Consider the following 22,909-nt stretch of genomic DNA (forward strand, 5'->3'; position numbering starts at 1 on the left):
AGATAAATCAAAGCAAAGAGAGAGGAGAAAATAAGACACAAGAGAGAGACAGAATAAACACGAAGAAATATATTTGCAAGGCATAGGAAAGAACTGAAAGCTCGATGAAGAAAAGACGAAAATAGAAGAGGAAATATAAATATAAGAAGGAAAATAAGAAAAAGGAAATTTTCTAATATTCCAGACAAGTCATCTGAACCTCTTGGCTTTCGCTTTGGACGCCGATGAAGAAGTCTGTTCCTTATTCCTAAAGGTGATGATTGTGAAGTTGTCTACTTAGTAATGTGACCGATTGATTGATTGAATTGGTGTTTTAAGTCCACTTTATGCACAGTAAGGTTAATCGGAACTGGACGTACAGTTTTAAAGTAAGATCCGAACCACTATATGCCTCCACCGGGTATCGAACCCGACATCCCTAGATTACAAGGCGACGACGCTTTGACTGCGCCATCGACGAGGCCACTTAGTATTGTGGCTGGCCTCTCCGATTGTGTAGTGCCGTCGCCTTGTATAAGCAAGGGGTCCCGGGTTCGATACCCGGTGGAGATACATTGCACAGTCGTTCAAATCTCACTATACTTTGTAGGTCCTCCCGATTAGCCTATCTGTGCATAAAGTGAACTTAAAACAATAATTCCTTTAGTATTGTGGCCAATCGTTGGGCATACAAGAGGATTTATCGGAGGTGCAATTCATTTGTTTACCGGAAGCGGAAGTAGACATGTTGGTGGTCGTTGCTAGAGTGACGTCACGGAATGTGCAGGTGCAGAGATACACTACTATTCCAGGCCTCACAGACGTTTGAAATGGCCTCTTATATGAGAACCTTGACCTTGCTTTCTCCTACGTTAAACCAGATGTGGTAAAGTATGTTGGCATAGAGTGTCTTATGTGCATGGTGGTCCATTTCCTCCCTATTTGACTGTTTCCAATTTTCCTTTGTGTCCCTAATTACAAAAGCATATTATCGTTCTTCTTGCTTTGTGCTGCTGAATCCAATGTAGCTCCCCCTTTACTTTATTCATGTTGCCATTGTCTCTGTTGCCGGCCCCCGTGGCGGAGTGGGTAGCACATCGCACTACGACGCCAGGGGTCCCGGGTTCGAATCCCGGCCTGGACATGGATGTTTGTGAGTGTTCATTCATCAATTTCATCATATCATCATTCATCCCCATCTTCGCAAATTAGCCAGAAGTGGCACAAAAAACAAAGTAAAATAAAGGAAATCAATCAAACCATTGTCTCTGTTAGTAGATGGGTTCCTCGTAAGAGTTATGGTGTCATTAATTAGTTCATACAAGAGATGTGTTTTTGAGAAACATGAATAGCTTTAATTATTTTACTTATCAGACATTTATTAACATTGATGTCTAAAACTCATGGGGTAATTTATAAAAATTTTACTTTCAAACATAAAGTCATAATTTTATTGTAATTGTACTTTTTAGTTTGATGGAAAGTTGAAGGTATAACAGTAGTATTTCCAAAAATATAGCTCTTTTGATACCAAACGTTTCAGAAATGTATTTAGGACATTAAAACAAATGAAATAAACACACTTTGTTGCTACTCTTCGTGAGATTAGCACATTTATCCCCTTTTCATCCTTTCATGCATCAGCTCCAGCACCTCTTTCCTTCCTTTTCTTTCACGATTTGTTAAAAAATTTGACAGAAAAATAAATGATGTTCATTCTTCTTGATCAGCTACATAAAATCCTATAGTCTCATTTTAAAGAGAAGAACAAGAGCTAAGTTATTTGCTATTGTGTTGAATAAAGAATGTTAATGTGTGGTTTAGAATAAAGGCATTTTATCAGCATGCTGATCACATCACCCCCAGTCACGACCGGATCAAGAAAGTGTGGGGCGTTACCCCCACACCCCCTATACGCCTTCATGGCGTGGTGCTATGCACAGGGGAACACTTTACCTTTACCTTTACCTTCTTTTCCACCTTCTTAAAAAAAATTTCAGAACCTTTTTTTTTCCCGACCATAATTTTGCACCTATTTTCCCTATTTATCACACTTACTTTCATGGAATTACTTCTACTATCTTGAACATGTAAGTCTTTGTATAATCAAAACTAGCAACATTTATCCTCTGCTCGCAAGTGTCAAGTTAAAAGATTAAGTAAACATCTATGTCAAGATACTGAGACAAGTGTCAACCTTACCGCATGGAGCGCTAACATCGCGGACAACGTGAGTCACTTGTTAATCAACGCAGATAAGCCTGTGAGTGCAAATATATTGTAAACCGAGGGAAATTCACATAATACTTCAAGTACCGTACGGAAACGGGAATCTAAACAGCAGTAAAACATTTGAACAGTGCAAACAGTTTAAAGATGGCTCTAGCCGTAACATATGCATTTCGTTACTTTCCCAGACAAATAGTTTGCATTACGTAATCAAAAACTTTTGGTCGTATCGCACGATAAAATGTAGAACAAAATTAACACTTACTACAATCAACTTCCTCCTCATCCAAATCTGCTGTTGGAGGTTTGAGAAATATAGAGTCCCATAAATTTCTCTCGTGTTCATCAGCTGAAAAAGAGAAGAAATTCATACATTACGATGTGTTGTACAATATACGTTCCACACTGCCATATGCCGGGATTAATTTTGGTGACGTGAGATTGTAGCTTGTGTGTTCGGCATCAAACTATTATTAACTATACATATAAAGGTGGTAAATTTGAATCATATCCAATAACATTTTCTATCATAATGTCTTCTGTCTACTTTTCATTGAATATTGACACTACAGTGAAATTACACTGTTTCTAAAAAACAGAGTAGTATTCATGACTCAAATAATTGAAATAAATAATACAGTTTGTACGTCTCAGTAGAAAAGTTTGTAATTTAAAATATGCAACTCTGCTTGAAAAAATATAATCGTTTCAAACTATGTATTACACATTATTCTAAGTAAAATTTACAAAATATGTATAAAAGTCGTCTGAAATCTCAAAATCTAAATAATTGGAATTTAACTTTTCTTGTTTTCAAAGAAGCATAATAGTAAATTATCCTATCATAATTGACCATTTTTGCAGTGATGAAATATCTATGAATCACCTCATCATTTGAAATCTTATTGGGAACAAGGGTCGAGTAATACCATGTATGATTTCCTCCCCATTCTTACCTCTGCCAAGTGTAAATTTCTCCGGCTCATATTCTGACTTTGATGCGTTAAAAACAAAAACTACTTTGAATTATTGTAATTTTAGTTTCAACACTTTCCGTTTTGTATGTGTGTGTGTGACACATTAGAAGGTGTTCTAGCACCACTGCCACCCAGCATGCGCACGCCTATGTTCTTTGCTGGTGTATACAGTGTGTGTCCGTGCGCAGCCGGCAATAGTTTCCTAGCTTTAGAAATGTCTCTATCCTAATTTTGAGTTCAGAGAACTTCACTGGTGACATTTGTTTAATTTTTTTTTTTTTACATTTGTTTCTAGTAGACACTGAAGAATGGGGACTATTCACTCTCATTTTAACGTTCCTTGAGGGGCTTTTTACAACCCCCCCTTTTTGTTCTTTTAAACTTGAGCTAAGGGCTTTAGATAAGGGGATCTTCCCCGAATTCACTGAAGGGTGTAAAATGTGCTGACGCACCTAAAAATTTTAAATCAATCAATCAATCTTCGATGTGTGTGTGTTTAAAGTTCAACAATTGACAACGATAGTCAACAAAGAAGGGCCGGAGCGGTCATTTTGACCGGAAGCTAAATATAATTTCCCACCATGTCCAGTCTTTTGCAAATTTTGAACTGGCGTTTGCGAGAAGGCAGTTTGTGGTCAGTGTTCGACCAAGAGTTTCAAGTGTAGGATTAGCTCGGCACACGAGTAAAAATGAAATAATGCTTTGAATAAACATATTTCTTCACATGTACGACTATTGCACTTGTGTTAGTCATTTTCTAAAGGAATTCGTAATAAAAATAAAATTGTAAGTTATACTGTAAATAATATGTTTGCAAATAAAAAAGTAATTGTTACTATCGTTGCCAAAAGCATAACATTACAATTTATTTTCTATCGGTATTGAAGATTCAATAAAAGAAAATATTAATATTGAATATTGTAGTAAATATTAAATATTGTAACTATCATTAATAATATCAACAAATATTGTAACTTAAGTGCTTTAATAAATATTTTATGTAGTATAATATTACTAAATTACGATGTAATCAATATCGAATCATTATAAGCATTTATGGTGTGCATGAAACATTAGCGGTCAAAATGGTATACATATAGCTCCGGCCCTTCTAGTGTTAAATCCTGACAACAACGAAGTAAAATTCGTATCTACGGCTATATACACATGGTAACAGTCATAGAACCACCATGAACCATACACCCAGCCTCACGAATGTGAAACGTGACCAAAAGTTTGAACATACTGCATCCATCTTTTTCCTATGAGGATAATAGTAAGAATGGATATTTAGATATTTAATTGTACATGCCTTCAGCTGCTGATTCAGACTTACATATGTGCATTGATATCATTAATTAAAAAAAACAACAACTGAATTTTAATTGATGGGAATAGGCATACTAAAGAGGTACCCTTGACCTCCTGTACCCCCTACGGAAAATGAAATATCTTGCATGGTTTATGAAGATTTTGTTGTTTATGAACATTTTCAGTTTATTTTAGCTCTCGGAAATGTGTTATTGTGAAGTAAAATACGTCTGTTACCTTAGCATGTTACTTTACTGTGAAGCAGAACAACCCGAAGGCTTCAAGCAAGTGAATATAGCACCCAAACGACTTTCCAAGACAGCAGCTATAATTTTACGTAGTTAGGTTAGGATTGGTAGGTTTGGTACTGGTAGTTGTTTTCGGCGTGTTCTTTCCCTATTTTAGTATACATACAAACAGGTTTTACTAACAAAAAGCGACGAAAATACTTTAGAGGTTTTAACTTAAATGTGCCATACTTTGGCATTAAATATCTCCGTTATTTGTGCTTTCCTAACGCTGGAACCACTTTTACATTACATAAAACATTGAAATCTGTGGATTAAAAAAAATTCGACGTAATTCTCGAGGGGGTACAGTGTGTAACCGGTCTCACTAAAGATTATTAACAATATCTAATAAGTTACTTAAAGGTTCGGGCATAGAATTTTCTATCCTGATAGTCGAGAAGCTATTTCTTCTTAAGTTACACAGAAAGTAACGAAATATCAATTTCGACTGTTTCGGTATATAATCTATTTTAACATCATTAGGAACAATGAGAAGTTCTTTGCAAAATGAGTACTGAAGGCATCAGCTCTTGTACAGGTTAATTTTTGGTATCATGCGTTGAAAGACTGATTCACGACCACGTTAAAGGCGACTAACGAAGCATTACAGCTTTGTATCTTCTTTAGCTAGGAAGAGCAGCTTTAAGAGACAGACAGACATCAGCCTCAATCTGTTTTCGGAATGCTGGATAACTTGGACCTACTTCTGCATGGGTTCGGATGACTCGTGGATGAATGTTGTCTCTGAATAATTTCAGCATGTTGATTACAAAAATTAAATCAATTTTTACCCATCACGTCTATTTTTTTTTCAGAAAATAAGGATATATTAACTGCCTTAATTTCACAATAAAAATGTGTAGTTCTATCATTTTCTCAATAGATGGCACTGTCTAAAAAATGGTAAAATATTGTTTTTCTACAGTACAAATCCTCAATATAGAACTATAATTGCACATAGAATAGTAAGCATTTAATCCACCTTCTATCTTTATGAGAAATATTGACATGGAAATTGTAAGCTTTGATTATAGTATAAGTTCCATTTTTCAAAATCCCTCATACAAGTTTTTTATACAAAATGTCTAAAATTCAATGGTATAATATAGTGGATTGCAATCTTCAAATACATGACCTCGACATAGTCCAGTTAGAAGATGTAATCAGAAGAGAAACAATCAGATTCTGGAACGAAATCAGAAGACATCTCAACCCCGCAGACAACGTAATAGGTACAGCGGCCATCTTGCACCACACTCACCGCACCCCACGGCCAGAGTGAAACCAACGTAAGAAAAACAAGAAGATAAACTCCTTGAGCGACGGTTGCATAGGAAGACACTGTAAGATCAAATAAACAAGATAAAAACTGGGGGGAAAGACAATTAGAAGTCAAGAAAACGGAACTTCATAAATTAAACGCCAAGAAAACTTCATTCATTCATAGTGGGTTGATTGAACTTAATGACGTGGAGAAAAATCCTAATCTAGGGAAAAATTTATGTCATCTGTCATCAGCATTCAAAATACAAAATCACCTATTGGTTTGTAAACAACCAAAATTTTGTTTATTGCGTTCTGTAATAGGCGTAATGGAGGACCGCATACATTGGCTCAAAACGAAAAAAGCATTGATTAATAATATTATGTTAAGTGCAGTAAAGTGTAAATGCCTCCCCCTTGCTACACGCACTGTTTCCCCTTGATGCGTTTATTTGTGGAGGCGGACAGAAAGTGCGTTAACATGTTAAGGACCACTCTGATCGTCTAGTGGCAACATCGTCGCCTTTTAACAAAGGGATCTCGGGTACGAGAAAAGTGTAGGTTCAGTCCCGATTTGACTATCTGTGCATTAAATGGATTTAAAGCTCATACCATATCAATTCTCGGTAAGGATGTCGAATTGACCCTTCCTAATACAAATATGTATGATGCATCGTTGGAAAGGGTATGACTCAAGGATTACAGAAATGTAGGATTTATGGTGAGGAAACAATTGGAAGTGGAAAAAACGTAGTATTAAGTTTCAGAAACCACCATTATAAACGAAACATAATGAGCCTAATTTACGTGCAGATGTAAGGTTAAATGCCTAATTTGTTATGTTAGGCTTGTTGGGTTTAGTTATCTTAGCATAAATAATACATTTACAGTGTATTTATGCTAAGAGAACCGAACCTAACGGACCTAACTTAACAACGTAGGCATTCCTCGAGAAACGTCAGAGGGGGCCACTCCGCGACTTGCATGCTATTGGCTAGAGCTTGTGACGTCACCAAGAGGACACGAACGGAAGAAAGCTATGCGTAGAATGTAGCAGATGGCACATGAAACGCTGTGTTTTTAGGCATCTTTTGATATTATACACCAAAGCTATTAATTTAATTTGACAACAAGAGATCAAATACGGGATAGAATACACTTATTCCGAAACAATGCATAGTTAATTTTTCAGACATTATATGCGTGATATCTTGTCCCTGTAGGCTGTAGTCCACTGCCAGCTTTTCTTTCCAGCTAACCTATTGCATTTATTTTAAATGTATAATTCTAGGGAAAGTTCTTGTCCGGGCATATTCTGATATGAATTTTTACTGAATGTCCTGGAATTTCCTTTAATAATTTCACGCTACTTTTAAGATTCTCCAGTTGATCGCCACGATAAATTTGTTTTTGTTATTTAGCGTCTTCTTCCACTTTTGGCTAATCGCGACGAACAGGATGAGTGATGTTTTAGTTTAAATTGATGAAGGCACGTATCCAAGGGGGAGCTTAGGAGGCTCGAGCCCCCCAAAAAGTTTTCGATTTACAATAGATAAAATGAGGTTTTTGGTTTCTTGAGGTGGGAAATAAAATAATGTGACGATAATTTAAGGAGAGAAATAATTATCGAGTCAAGCACGTATCCAAGGTGGGAATCAGGGGGCTCCAGCACCCCGTTCAGGAAATTACGCTACATAAAATTAGGTTCATGGCTTCTTGAATAATGTGATGATAATTTGAGAGAAATAATTATCGAGGCGAGACACAGAATGTTCTATAACCCTGTTATTGTTAATAGCGCGTATCCAAGGTGGGATCAGAGGGCTGGAGTCCCCCCTTAATTTTTTTTCAGTTTACACTACATAAAATTAGATTTTTGTTTTCTTGAATAGTGTGCCGATAATATAAGGAGAGAAATACTTACCAAGGCAACACGGAGAATGTTCTATAACCCTGTTGTTGATAATATTGCATTAAAACTTTTTTTGAGCTTTCGGTGTTGTCGCAGCACTATGTAAAGACTTGTCAGCATTTGGAATCTGCAAACGTAACGCCACATGTAGGGCGATTCATTGTAATTTTTTTAATCTCTGGAAAGCGCGAGAGGAAACGTTCTTGAATAAGAGAAGGAGTCGAACTACTGGCAACATTAACGTTTTATCTGCGGAATGTTCTAGAATATAATGAGGTTAAAATACGCGGCTTCAATTTCCAAGTTGATCTGTACAACAGAATCGGTTAATGAGAATTCAAAGGTAAGTGTGACAGTCAATGTCCATTGGTGGCTTTATAAGATCTAGTGATTCGAAGATGAAAAGGACTAAATACCGTAAAGTAACGAAGTCTACTACTAGTTCCAGTTGGGGTCCAAAGCTGAAGACATTAACGACAGCGGAATTTCCGGAGCCTCAGTGTAGTGCAAGTTCGGGTCGAGGGCCGAAGGGATCAACAACAATCAAACAATCAACAACCAACAATCTGTGTATTACTCTGTACTGTTTGTGATCCACATGGATTTGTGATCATCCCTTCATCCATTTCATCTACTCACTATTCATTTTCATCTTTGCGATTAGCCAAGGGGTAAATTATACTTGAAATAAAACAAGAGCAATACAAATACAAAACAAAAATAATGGAACGATTATGCTGTTACGTTTTCCTGTATTTTAGACACGTAACATTTGTCAGCCAACAGTCAGAGATTCCTTTTCGGTCGAATGATACTTCTAATAATCGGAGGTAAATGCAAGCTGAGAATTATAATTTGGTCTCTTATCCACCTGAGTTGAGGATCTAAATTTTTAGATTTTATTTGTAACAATATTTACTACTGCGAGGAATTAAAAAGAAACTTACGGCTAATTTCGGCACTGGCTTCCTATTCTATAATAGTTACATTTGTTGTAAGAACATAATACATTAATTTACTTTGTATAAATATTACATTAGCCATCGCTTTTCCTAATTAAATCTCATACCATATCCAACACACACATATAATGTGTTTTACTAATAATACAGTGCGCAATTAGAAAATAAGTCTTGTGAAGCAACACAAATATGGCTTCCCCGATAACCTAGTGGTAGCGCCGTCGCCTTGTAGTCAAGGGGTCCCGGTTTCGATACTCGGTGTAGGCACATAGTGGATAGGATCCAACTTTAAACTGTAGGCCCAGTCCCAATTAGCCTTTCTGTGCAAAAAAGCGGATTTAAAAAGCCAATTCAATCAAGCAACATAAATATGAAATATTAAATCTAGTTGTTTTTTTTATTTGGTTTATTTAATTCACTTTTCTGACACTTTTGGCTAATTGCGAAGATGAGGATGAGTCATGATGATGAAATTGATGAATGGACACTCACAAACATCCATACCCAGGCCGGGTTTCGAACCTGGAATCTTTGGCGTCGTAGCGCGATGTGCTAACCACTCTGCCACGGATGCCGGCTATTAAATCTACATGGAAATAGTTTCTGCAGTATGTTTGAGTTGACTCAAACAAATTTCATAATGTGTATTCTCGCGGCATGTATTCAAATGTGTACTAATACAGGGCTAAGGCCTACCTACCTACCGACTGCCGGCCTCATTTCCACCTGCCGAGGCGGGAGATCATCCAACCTGTTACGAGGTGGCGTATGGTCAGCACGACGACCCCCCAGTCATTTTTGTAAGTTTCCATGGCCGGATTACGCTACTCATTCGTAGCTCTCCAATTTCCTCACAATTGTGGGTGGCCACCGGCCCCATACACAGTCCGAAACCTCAGAAGGAAAGTTGTTACGCTTCCCCTAGGAGACTCGAACCTGCGCGTTCCGTAGCCAGAGCCCAAAGCATGACGTCTTAGACCGAACGGCCACGGTGTGCGACTAAATATGCACTAAGTTTTATAAGCAAAAGTACCTTCTGCGCGTTGTAACATGCCATGAATGAATATAGGGATTATGATTCACAATCCCGGCCATTTATGAAGGTGGTGTTAGCATCACGTTCCGGCCCCAAAAATACTATTTTTTTTTAGACCCCTGGTGAACCTCAAAACAGTTTTCATGCAAGGACGTTGCTGAGAAAATCCGCCTCGAGACCAACCACCCTGGGAACAGAATCCTCGTCTTCAGCGTGACAGTCAGATTTTTTACCGACTGAACCAACGAGGCATTTTAAAGGACATATAAAATAAATTAAAGCCAGCAAAATAGTATTATATTTGTACGATATCTTTAAATTATAATATAATAGACGTGTATACAACACATTATATTGATAATACAAAAATGATTGATAAAATTTTCCTTGCTTTGATAAGTATGCTTTATATTGAATAGCTTCTTTGGGCATTATTTACATGATAGCTCTTCTGATTGATTGACGAGAAGATTGAAAGGATGTGCAGGGGAGAAACGTCTGTCCTGTAAGTCGTACATTATATTTTCAGCACAATTTCTCAACAAACGCACATAAAGTAAAGTAACACAGTGCAATTGTTAATTAGTGTTGGCTACCTACGAGATGTTCAAAGTATTATTCTCGCGGGCGATGTTTCAATTTCAAAGATAATAAATCTTATCTTTCACTCAATATTCAATTAAGCAATACTTAGAAACTGAGTTCGGATTGTGTAAAGGTTTTTGAAAGTTGCATACGTGATGATACGGAAGGCGAGTGTGGAAGTAAGGCCAGAGGCGCAACCACGAATTTTTGTCTGGAGGGTGCAAGTGCCAGGATAAACGTACCAATAATAATAATAATAATAGTAATAATAATAATAACATTAATAATGGCATTATTATTACTAGTGGTAGTAGTATCAAAGACGTTATTATCCTCATATATTACGGAAAGGGAGGTAGATGTCTGTGCTAAAGCATTTATTTGGAACAAACTATTTGAAATATTTTTTTCAACACCAGAAATTTTACATTAGCTAATAATTGAAAACAAGCACACAAACTGTATTTTTGAATGGCAGAAAATGAATGTTAAATGCATGCCGAAGATATTTTTTTTGTACATATAACATGTATAACTTTCATATGTTTTACACATATGAAACATGGAGCGACATAAAATAAGAAAATACATATGCAAGATGCTAACACTAAATTATGTACGTATTCAAAGTTTATTCATTACATATATACAAAACATATTATTTAAATATCACATTACAGAAAACAATTATATTGCGAGAGAAGCGAGAAAGAAAATTTTTAGATCCAATTTTTGCAATTTAAAACAATATTGATTTAATAGGGAACAAATAATATCACATGGCGCCAAGGCATTCTGTCTTTCACAACTTTTTTTTAAAAAAATTAGATTATTTGGCGCCCATGGCCGACTCCCGCCGCCCCCTAGCTACGGCTCTGAACTTGACGAGACTGAGAAAAGGAGGCACTGCAAGCGAAGCGAGCAAGAAAATTTTACGAAATGTATTTTTATTTGCATAAAATTTGAAATAGAAGGGGGCAATTGCTCCTCTGTGCCCCCTGCAGGTGCCTTTGGCCATCAATGTTTGCCCCTCCTAGAATTGACTTCCGTCGAAGGTTGGGGGGCAATACCCCCTGCCCCCCTGTGGGTGCACAACTGAGTAAGTCCGAAATTTGGAGGAACAAATTGAATCAATCCTGCTGCAGCAACTTGTTTTTTTGCGATGATCACTTTATTCCAGGCGATTTTCTTCTATTATTATTGCACGTGCCAAGAGCACAAACAGGGTGATTTGTTCTCATTCTACCGGCATTCAAGAAAAGGTGTGTATAAGTAAATAATCGACACATTTATCTCAAGCTTTCGTATAAACTAACGAAGTAAGTTCCATTCTGTCCTCTTAATGACGTCATAGCGCGCACAGAATCATGGGAAAAAATCTCGAAACCTCGGGAATGGCATACCTAATAAAGGTACCTTGGAGAAACGTCACAATGTAAGATTGTCTTCATGTTGTGCGATAAGGTCTCCCTTATCGCACAACGTTATGCCAACCTTGAACAATAAAATAACCAAAAACCATATATTTGCCAAATAAATGGAAGAAAAGCAATTTAAATTACGAAAATAATTTACAGCTATTATAAAATAGAAACTTCAATATCAAAATATAATAGGAAAATCATAAATACGGATGAAAACACGAAATAAAGAAAGTTGAATCCTAGTGGAAATTTCCAAACAATCCAGGTTAAAAATCAAAATTCGACCTGGCAATTCTGTGTGTTTACAACATGGATATCGATAAAGGAAAGCTCCTATGGTAAGTAATGGAAGATAGTTTGTATTATTTCACAGAACAGGAACTTCCAATTGAAAAATGCAGTGCCAAATGGAAGCACGAATTGAGTACTACGAGTGAACAATTTTTGTTTTGCGCCGAAACGGTAAAACACAGTGGGTCGATTGTGCAGAATAGCCAAATTCTCTTCCTATTAAGTACAAAATAGCCCTGATGAGCCAGCCTGTGTGTACCCTACAAAAATATCATGAATATATAATTTCGTGGTTAGCCCGTCATTTCCTGCATCGCTTCATAAGGATCTGGTTATTAAGATGAGCTGAAGGAAGGTCATGTTTTATGATTTCTTGAAATTTGAGCAACACCTTACGCAGTCTATGTTATGAAATTTTAGGTAAATTTTATTTGGAAAATTAAGTAAGCAATAACATTTTACAGTTACGGGAGACAAGAAAAATACAAAAAAAATATATTTGAATAAGCTAGGCTTTCCATCTAACGTCAAACTTAAAAACTTGAACGATTCGCTTTTCGAATGATTTCATTCTTAACTGACAAATATCTTACTTTAAAAATATATATGTTCCTTATACACGCTGCTTTTCGTAAGGGATAAATTTACCTTGATTTAGATTTTATTAAAGTACTTTAAATTTTGAAATTTGAGTGATGATCGCAATACCAAAAGCTTTGGTAGTTGGCAACACTTGCCGTATCCGTTGGTTCTCCGGTGCAAGGACGTACGGTACAGTCAACGGCAAAGTTAATGGTAGGCAAATTGTCCACCGCTATTTTAATTACTTTTAATTCTACATTCTGTGTTGTTTTAAGGAATCAAACTATATTGGTTCGAAGCATAGAACAATGCCTGCTTCGAATCAACATAGTTTCATTCTTTAAAACAACACAGGATGCACCAGGTGGTTATAATTAAAGTGACAGAGGTCAGAGTGGTACAGCACGGGCTGTAATGAGAGTAGCAGTCTGAAACTTCGTAGATATGCTAACGAAGCAATGCGCTCCCGAATTATTAAAAAAAAAAAAAAAAAAAAAAAAAAGAAGTTGCAATTCACGCCACCAGAGTAAAAATGGCGCTGTAAGCAGTCAAAACGTGAAATTTTCCGTAACTCTGACGTCAAAGTCGGTGACATTGCCTAACCATTGTGTGAGCTCCCTGGTTGTGGTTGGTGACGCTTGTTGCACTTTCCTTTAGTAATGTTCATGTAATTCGAATAGTGAAATTGTAGCGATATTTTATTACAAAGAGTATTGTTTTCTGCGATTTATAGTGTTTTTCCTGTAACTATACCAAGTTTTGACTGCTTACAGCGCCATTTTTTATCCTGGTGGCGAGAATTGGAACCCTTTTTTTCATAATTCGCGAGCGCATTGCTTCATTAGCATATCTACGAAGTTTCAGACTGCTACTCTCATTACAGCCCGTGCTGTACCACTCTGAACACCGTCACTATAATTATAACCACCTGGTAGAATAAAAGAATGAAAATAGTGGTGGACAATTTGCCTATCATTATCTTTGCCGTTGACTGTACAAGCGGCCTTGCGTCCCTCATCAACCGACTCGTCTATTACATACACAGTGGCAAAACATACTTAAACGATATTTATATCTCCACCTATACGAGAATGAGGGGAGCAAATACCTTGTCATATGTGTGTGTATGCGTGTGTGTGTGTGTGTCTGTTTATTGAATCAACATGCAACTCTTTAGAAGATATAATACATGTATCGCCCATGCGCGCATTACCTGATAAATTGGGTAACAACATTTTCCATATTTGCATTTAATTACCAAACGTTTAAATATTGATAGGATTCAAAGGGTAAAATTGCTGATTGGAATTTATTTCCTTCTACGTTCATTTCATTTCGAAATGAGACCACATTATCGAGGCCCAAGCATCAGATGAGGTCAGGGATCAGATTCAACCAGGAGGGTATCTTCCTTGGAAAATACACCAGTACCGTAAGTACATTGGCGTAAATAGCGCACGAGCTTCGGGGGAGCAGTAAGAATGATAAATGAAGAAATAACGATACTTCACAGTTTTTCTTTCGGCGTTAAATACATTTTCAAGAAAACATGTTATATTTTTATTTCCCTACAACTGTAAACAGAAAATGTTAATCACTAGAGAAGTAGAAAGAGAATTACCAGATTAGAAGAAAAAAACCTTCATTAGCTGAACATTTCAAGTCATTGATTACGAATCAGAAGGGTAAAATATAGGCAAGAAAATACGCTGGCAACACTGACTTTCAGCCTTTCAACGGGATTTGTAAATAATTTGACATGTAGGCTAAGAGACATAATCCGATATTGCCACTTCCTTTTCAATATCTTGCTTTCCTACCATCTTTGGTTCACTTCTCGTTGGTCTGCTGAACGCGTTCCTCGCTTCTTTTAATAACACACAGTGTTCCCAAACCTGGGGAGCAAGGTGTCAAAACTGGGGGGCAAATACAGTATATTTCCCTTTGTAGATAAGATTTAGCATAGTGCAGGGACAAAAGTGGCGAAAAGTGGGGGGCAACTGCCCGCCCCTCGCCCCCCTAATCGCCGCCTCTGATAACACATAATGTGATTGGTAGTTTGTCATTCTTAACAAAATTTTGTGTTCGTCGCAACACTGCCGTGTACTGTTTCACCGATGGAAAAAGTCATAGATGCGATGTTGGGTTGCCAGCATGCAGGTGGCAAAACGGGCTTCTTTGAACGTTTGTAGCGCTTAAGCAAAGGACTAAATGACAAAATGTTGCTGAGAAAAGTTTTTTTGTTTTGACGTCCTCTATACGTTTCTGTGGTCCGTAGGCGCCATTAAAATGACGGAGTTCTGACATTTCAAAACCGTCATTTGCGACACTAAGGCAAAAACTGTTGTTTTTTTCGTCATTAGCGACACTGCTTGGATTTTCCCCTACGATTTCTAATTTGTTTACCAGAATTAGCGACATTTGCATACGTGCAGCAGCAATAGCGTCTGCTCAGATCAGTGGTTCTAATTATCACTTTAACCAATGTTTGTGGCGAAAAGTGCAGGAGTTGGGACTGACAAACGATTGCAAAACAGATCCAGACGTGCGGCTGTGTATAAGAATGTGTTCAGCTCTGGCTTACCTCCCTGTGGCTGACGTCGATGATGGATGGCTGTGTATGATGGTAGATGCGCGAAACAACGACATATTGAGAAAATGTTCGGATTATTTCGTTCAACAGTGGATGAACAACTCTGTTTTCGACATTTCCATGTGGAACTGCTTAAAACAGCAGCACAGGACTAACAATGCAGTCGAGGGATGGAACCATACAGTTAATGTATTGACGGAAAAGTCAAGTCCTAACGTGTACCAATTAGTAAAGACTTTAAGATTAGAAGCTGTGTACAACGACTACTTATGTGAGAGGAGGGCCTTGAATCTTAAAGGGAAACGTAGGCGACGTCAGTACATTACATTAGATGAGAGAATACAAAGAGCGTTTGCCGACTATGAAATGCATAGAGATCTTAAGCTCTTTTTGAGGAGAATAGCGTACGTTCAGAAATTAGAATGAAAATAGTAAGATGTTGATTCAACTACAAGAGAAACGACCCATTCTACATTTCTACATTGACAAGGGATTGCAGTCTGTTCCTATACCGACAAGGGATCTAAAGAATCCGTCATTGACAAAGGATAAATACACCCAGCTTCCATGATGCCAGTGTGAAGGAAAACTAATAAAGGTTTTCAAAAACACACAAGCTTCCATGATGCTGAAGTCCTAAGCCTGGATAAAGTGTGACGGGAAGCTATTTACACTTTGTGTCGCAACTGTCATGGAATATATTTTCCATACAGTGTCACATATGACGGCAGAAATGCTAGTGCCGCATACGACGGTGTCGCAAAAGTCGTGGATTCTAAAATGACAGAATGTATACTTTCTTAGTTTGTCTTAAGCTTTCGTACCAGTTTTACATTGATTCAAACACATGTATGTATTTTCATATTTGTACATACCTAATACGGGTGTAGAAAGGAAAGCTTGTTTTTTAACGAGGAGGGGCGCACAACTGAAAATTGCGGGGGGGGGGGCGCAAGGCATGTTAGTTACGTTACTGCGTAGGTATATATTGAAAACCACCAGAAATATGTGTAGACTCCCTGTGTTGGTCGCGCACGATGTCTATACTCTGTCCCGGATATCTCTGGAGCTGCTCAAGAAGAGTGAAAATCATATATTTTTCTGTCCAATTTTCCAACAAATCATGAAAGAAATGGAAGAAAAAAGATGCTGAAGCATCAAAGAGAGGGTATAAAGGGGATAAATGTGCTAATCTCACGAAAAGGGCCAAAAAGGTGCAACAAAGTGTGTTCATTTCACTTGATTTCATGTCCTAAAATACATGTTACATATCTCAAACGTATGAAAACAGCTATATTTTTGGAAGGGTGCTGCACCTTAAAATCCGTTCCCTATTGATTCCTTATCTGGTGCAAGCTCATATCATGGCGGAGTGGTTAGCACAGCGCGCTACGGTGCCAGTAGACTTAGCGGACTTGGGATCGAATCCCGGCTTGGGCACGAGTGTTCTTTGTCAGTTCATCATGCCATCACTCATCCTCACGTCCACAATTACTCAAAAGTGTCAGAAAATAGAAGTAACCAAATCAAGAAATTATCTGGTACCATAATTTGTAGGGAAAACTCTATTCATTGAATTCTTGTATCTATCATAGCAGTATTGTAATTTTTCTTCAGTTTGATTGCACAAATTTTGCGGGTTATGTGGTGGATCAATCAAAGCCTAACATGAATGAACATTTTCTAATTCTAATTCTAACAACAGTAGGATATTAACGTCTCATGTTATTAGTTTTCTTATTAGGTGTACCAGACAAAAATACGCATAAAAATATATATATTAACACGATTTACGTTAAATTTCTTGCTACTCTTCTAAATTATATATTTGACGTCTTACAGTGAAACATGTTTATTAACTTTTCTAAAATAAAAGTCAAGTTTTGAGGAACGCTTGTTACAAGTCTTTAAGAGCAAATCATTTTTTTAATAAAATGTGTAAAAATATGTCATTGGTTTCATAAATGACACATAAATTACGAAAACTAAATATAAGAAGAGAGCTAGTGCCATCTATCGGCAAAAGATTAGTTTAAAAAGAAGCTTTTATAGGTATAATGGAGAAAGATAATGTTTTTGGTAATGTGTAATTCGGAATGGAAATGTTTAATTGTACGTAGTTTCAGGAGCAAATTACACACATCAACCTTCCCCCCCCCCCAAATAAAACACACGGGTTTAGCTTATTGTACTAAACTCAAGCCATCTTGGTCTTGTGAATTCAGGCTAACTTTCGTAGTTAGGCTAAATAAAGTGTATTAATCAAAGATGTGCGCACGGGGGGGGGGGGGCAAATGTCACGAACCGGAAATAAAATGCTGTATAATGAGAAACACCAGACGTCCCCGAGGACTCAGGCGAGGAACCACCATGGAGGAAACCAGGTACAGTTGTGACACTTTAGGTTTAGATATCTTGCTGGCTCGTGCGTCATCTTCCTCCCTCGCTTTTGCAGATTCTATAAATATTGGTAAAGGGCAATGGAGCGTAATTTATTCCATTCCCCATACACACATCCTCTCGCAGCCAAGCAGTTTAAGCTTAACGGCTGCGCTATCCAATACTCTCACTTACAAATTAGTGTAGAGGAATCTTATCATGATTATTAAAATATATTATCGCAGATAAAAATATTATAAGCAGATGTGGAACTAAGGAAGGAAAACCTCTGGTGAGAATTACCCTCCTCAAGAATTTTCAAAATAATCCGCTGAGAGGCGCCACTCACACTCACGATTCCACTTTTTCTGACAGAAAGAATAAGTTATGTTATATTTACCTGTGATATTATGCTCTTAAACGAAAATTTAAGTATTTTCAAGCCAACAAAAATTCCAAACAACTATGGAGGAGGATGCATTATTTCCTGTATAATTGAAGTATTGTTATTAACACTCGCATATATTTTATTCCTTAGTTATGTAAAAGTGCCAACATATTGGTATACATCGGTTAGTTCATTGAACTCTCCAGCCTAATTATTGCCTATTTTTGTGGGAGCAGGGAAAAGGTTTATTATCCATTTTGCCTTGACTCATCTCACTCAACAGGTCGCTAGGTGCCGTGGCTTGCCGCGAGTTGATAGCTTCCTGGAGATGAGGCCTTGCTCGAAAAGGTTTATTATCCAAACGAATAAATTATCTGTAGTTGTCTTGAATCTGCTGTACGAAACCATGGCTATCAGTAAATTAGTCTCTGAACGACAGAAAGAGGAAATATAGGTGAGAGGGTGGGGGCATAAAACGTTTGTGCCACAGATGTTGTAATTCTTCTAATACAGTAATTTTCAATGGGTCCGAACACACTCTACATACGCCTCTGTCTCGTGTCCATCAATACAATAAAACAGTGAGATGGAATGAAGTTTTCTTTCCCAGACTGAACTTTCATCAGGCTTTTCCCCCCTAATCAGAGGGTCTGCGCACGCCTATAGATTCAAAGCTAACAAGCCTAACCTTGATTGATTGATTGATTGAGTTTCTTTTCTAAGTCCACTTTATGCACAGTAAGGCTATTCGGGACTGGACCTACAGTTTAAAGTTGGATCCGAACCACTATGAGCCTCCACCGGGTATCGAACCCGGGACCCCTTGATTACAAGGTAACAACACAATCAATTTTTTTTCTTTTAAAACAAATTGGTACATAGTGAATTATACAATAGTTTTCAATGTGTATAGAATTTTACATAAGAGATTATGTTAATGCTAGAAATCAGGCCTTCACGTCAGTAATTAAATTTTCGTAATTCTACCTAGTAAGAATAATCATCTTTTTCTTTTTCAGTGTGTTCAGTTTACATAAGAGATTACATTATGAAGTACATTAATCAATAATTAATTAGATACAATCTTATCAAAATTGCGCTATTTTTACATTCGTACATTTTTCAAAAAGTTTGCATGCAAACTTCGCTTGTCGTAATTGTTCAGCTGTAAGTATTCATTTTGTACATAATTCTGTAATGATTCTCCACATTTTGCTGGTCTCTTCTTTAAGGCATAATACACATACTGAGCTATGATCCACTGCCTGTAATTTGGTTCTTGGATAAAAATTAAAGTCTGGAAGTAGTATATGGTCTGCTGTAAAGTGGTTGGCAGGAAGTCGACACATTTTTCCTAGTCTTTGGCAAAGGTATTGCCAATCATGTACTGAGTCCATGTTTCAAAGTATCACTTTGATTGCACAGGTGTAGGTATGAGTAGTTGTATTGACTGTATTATAAGGACAACAAATGATGAGCCCCCTCAGATTGATTTGCCCACACTTAAAACAATGGCAAATCGGGCATATGCCCCAATCGGCCAAGTGTGGAACCCTGTCTAATCCAAGATTTTTGTAAAAATGCCCTGAAACTACAGTGTACAAATGATGAGCCCCCTCAGATTGATTTGCCCACACTTACAAAAGTTGCATCAGCCAGATTTTTGTCCATAAGCTTGTTAAAAATATGCTCTTCTTGATATTGTTTTGGATACACCTGAAATTAAGCCAAAAACCCACACCCACACATATTTACTTCCGGTTTAAGTTCAATTGGATACCAGGTTCAATTTGTTTATTTAATATTAAAACAATGCAATATGCAGAGCCCCTCTAGAATTGCTCTGTGACCCTCTCATTTCTTACATCATAAATATATGATTTTTCTCCTATGAGAATAACACTACATATAGTGTCATCAGGTAATGCCTCATGGAATTCACAGATAATTTTAATATTTGTCCTGTCATTAACCACAACTTGTTTTCTTTTTGAAGTGTTGATTACAAACATGGGTCTCTGTTTTTTTAATTCATCTGGTGTGTAATACATGTCAGTATTGCCAGTAGTGACCCTTTTGAATGATGTAAATGCCTCATATAATTTGAGGAAATCATCCTTGGACATGTCTAAATTATAATTTTCTCTAGGAAAGACCTCATTTCTGCCATTTTTAAGATATATGTTCTTGATGTTGCAGTTATCAAATTTACTTGAATTTTTTTCCTGATTGTTGTGTCTCCCAGTCTGAAACAGTACCACGACAAAATCAGGCATGCCGTATTGTATACTGGAGAATGAATTTGTAGCATCAAACTCATAATAGGTACCAGATGCGGGTTTCTGCACACATTGATATGTATAAAATTCGAGAGGAATTTGTGGATTTTTTATTATATCAGCTTTGTATTTAAGAGCATAACTGGCCTCATATTCAACAACTGGAATTCTTAACTCCATAGTCTGAATAATGCATTTGCCTGCATCAGGTAGGGTATTAGGCACAGCTTCCCCTGTAGAGTTTAATGTGCTGTACCTCATCAAAGCATTGTTATCATTTGCAGCTCTTCTAAATGTGATTCTTAAACCACCCTTCCACATAATATCTTTCTAATCTGAGAAGAATCCTGGCAATAGGCGCATAGGGAACAGCACTGTGTGGTTTTTAGATAATATCTTATCACCAGCCTCAAATCCACCTATTTTGTAGTAAGAAGCCTCGGTTTTGGATAATTTTAATGTGGCCAAAGCTGTGGAGGTAATGCCGGGATAATCCACTCTGTTTATAACAACGCCATGCTTTCTGATCTCAATTTCAGAGAATAGACGTGGCACAAAATTATCTACCAATCTTATATTTGAATTTGCCGGATAATCTGTTCCATCGAGCTTTACAACATCAAATTTGATGTATAGATCTGCTCTGTGGGGGTGTATAAAGCCATCCCCTACATCAAGATCAACCTCAATCTCTGTGTTGGGTTGATTTAAATTTGCAAATGTCCTCCTGTTTGGGGGGAATGATTGTAACTCATAACTCTCAATATTTTCCATTTTCTTCTTGTATGTATTTTTATTTAAATATTAATCTCTATGATTGCAGTTGTTGTGGCTCCAGCAAAATCAACTAATTCTTCTTTTTCATTAGTGACCATCAATTCAATATTATCTATTCTGTTATGACACACAGGAAAATATAATGTTGGGGATGGATTGTAGATGATGGGCTCCATAAATTCAGAATTAGGTTTAAATGTTGCAATAATGCCAGTTTGTTTGTGAGTGCCTATGCCATTTGATTTGGTGATCATACCCTCGGCCACATTACAGTGAATATTTAGAGTCTCTATGGCCAAGAATTTAGGTATATTCATAGCAGTGTGTTTGATGCCTGGTTCAAGTTTTGTGTTGTTCTCAAATCCTAACAGCTCTCCTATAGTACCCAGATCCACTGTTTCTGTGGCAGATACAATTTCTACTCTGTGAGTGACAGAATTTTGACTTAACACTACACCTCTGGGTAATTGAGCATTTAGAGTGGACAGATTATATTGCCCTGGAGTGATGACAATTTTATCATCCCCAACTGCAATTTTGTTGTGGTGGTGTGTAATATTAGGGATCAAGTACATGCCATAAAATGCTCTGAGAGCTATTGTTTTGGGATACACTATGTCATCATGTAATTTGAGTTTCAATATTGAATTTTGGCTGGTGAGATGGAATACCCCCATGATGTTTTAAATACCACAAGGCTTTTTGAAAATCTTGAATTGATGGTTTATTTATTTGAGACATATATCTAAGAACAGATAAACACAAATGTCCGCAATTAACATCTTTGAAATTTTGAACACGGGCATTATTGTAATAAAGATTAGCTAAATTTAGATATTTTATTAAATTTTCAGGTGGAACACTTCCAAATGAATCAAACACAAATGCCTCATTTTTTAAATATTTAAGATAGCAGATCCAGTGAGTGCCCTGATTTTTGTACTTATCCAAATTAACAATGCCACACTCTTTGTTGAGTGGTTGTTCTGGCAAAGAATCAGACATGTACACACCTCTAAAATGTTTGATGCCCAGTGGCTTGATTAAAGCTTCAATATCTTGGTTTGTAAGCGGCTCTTGTTTTTTTTAAACTTATTCATGGCTCTCTTAACACCTTTGCCTTGTTTCTCCATGGCCAGGTTATGCGCTTCTGCTCATCTAATTCTGCCCTATTTTTCTTGGCATCTATTACTGTTTTTGCTATGGCGGCTGATCCCCCGGCCAGCTCCCCACAGCCCCGAGAGCAGCTAAGATGGCAGGGATGGTAAATATAAATCCACCCACATGTGATTTTTTTCTTGATTGCTGTAATTTTTTTAATTGGGGGGTACTAAGCAACAATTTCATACCATAGCCCTTGGCAATACAAGAGCTTTTTTTCTTGCGCTGCTTTTTGGTCAAAGGACTGTCAATAGGCCCAAGAGATTTGAGACCTGCATAAGGTATTTGATACATAACACCCTTGGCCTTCATTGTAGGTTTATTATATACATATTCACAACCCCCACCCCAATTTTTGTTTGGTGTTCATAGCTATGGTGGTTCCCAATGCTGCTATTTTTTCACTTAAAGAAGCATCTTTGCTTACAAATCTACCAAATGCAGCCTCTTCTAATTTCTTGTCTGCAACATGTCTCTTGTCAAGATCAGAA

At 37.2% G+C, this 22,909-nt stretch overlaps 1 protein-coding gene across 1 annotated transcript in view; it reads right to left on the reverse strand.

Annotated features, from left to right (window-relative positions):
- Positions 1 to 22,909, reverse strand: part of LOC146003489 (uncharacterized) — a 546,114-nt gene that overhangs the window by 191,034 nt on the left and 332,171 nt on the right. The window contains exon 3 of the mRNA XM_083141780.1: positions 2,474 to 2,557. Coding sequence (XP_082997906.1) covers positions 2,474 to 2,557 — 84 coding nt within the window. The remainder of the gene's footprint in view (positions 1 to 2,473; positions 2,558 to 22,909) is intronic.

Source organism: Lepisma saccharinum, chromosome 20 (genome assembly GCF_977018435.1).
Source record: "Lepisma saccharinum chromosome 20, izLepSacc3.1, whole genome shotgun sequence".
NCBI lineage: Eukaryota > Metazoa > Arthropoda > Insecta > Zygentoma > Lepismatidae > Lepisma > Lepisma saccharinum.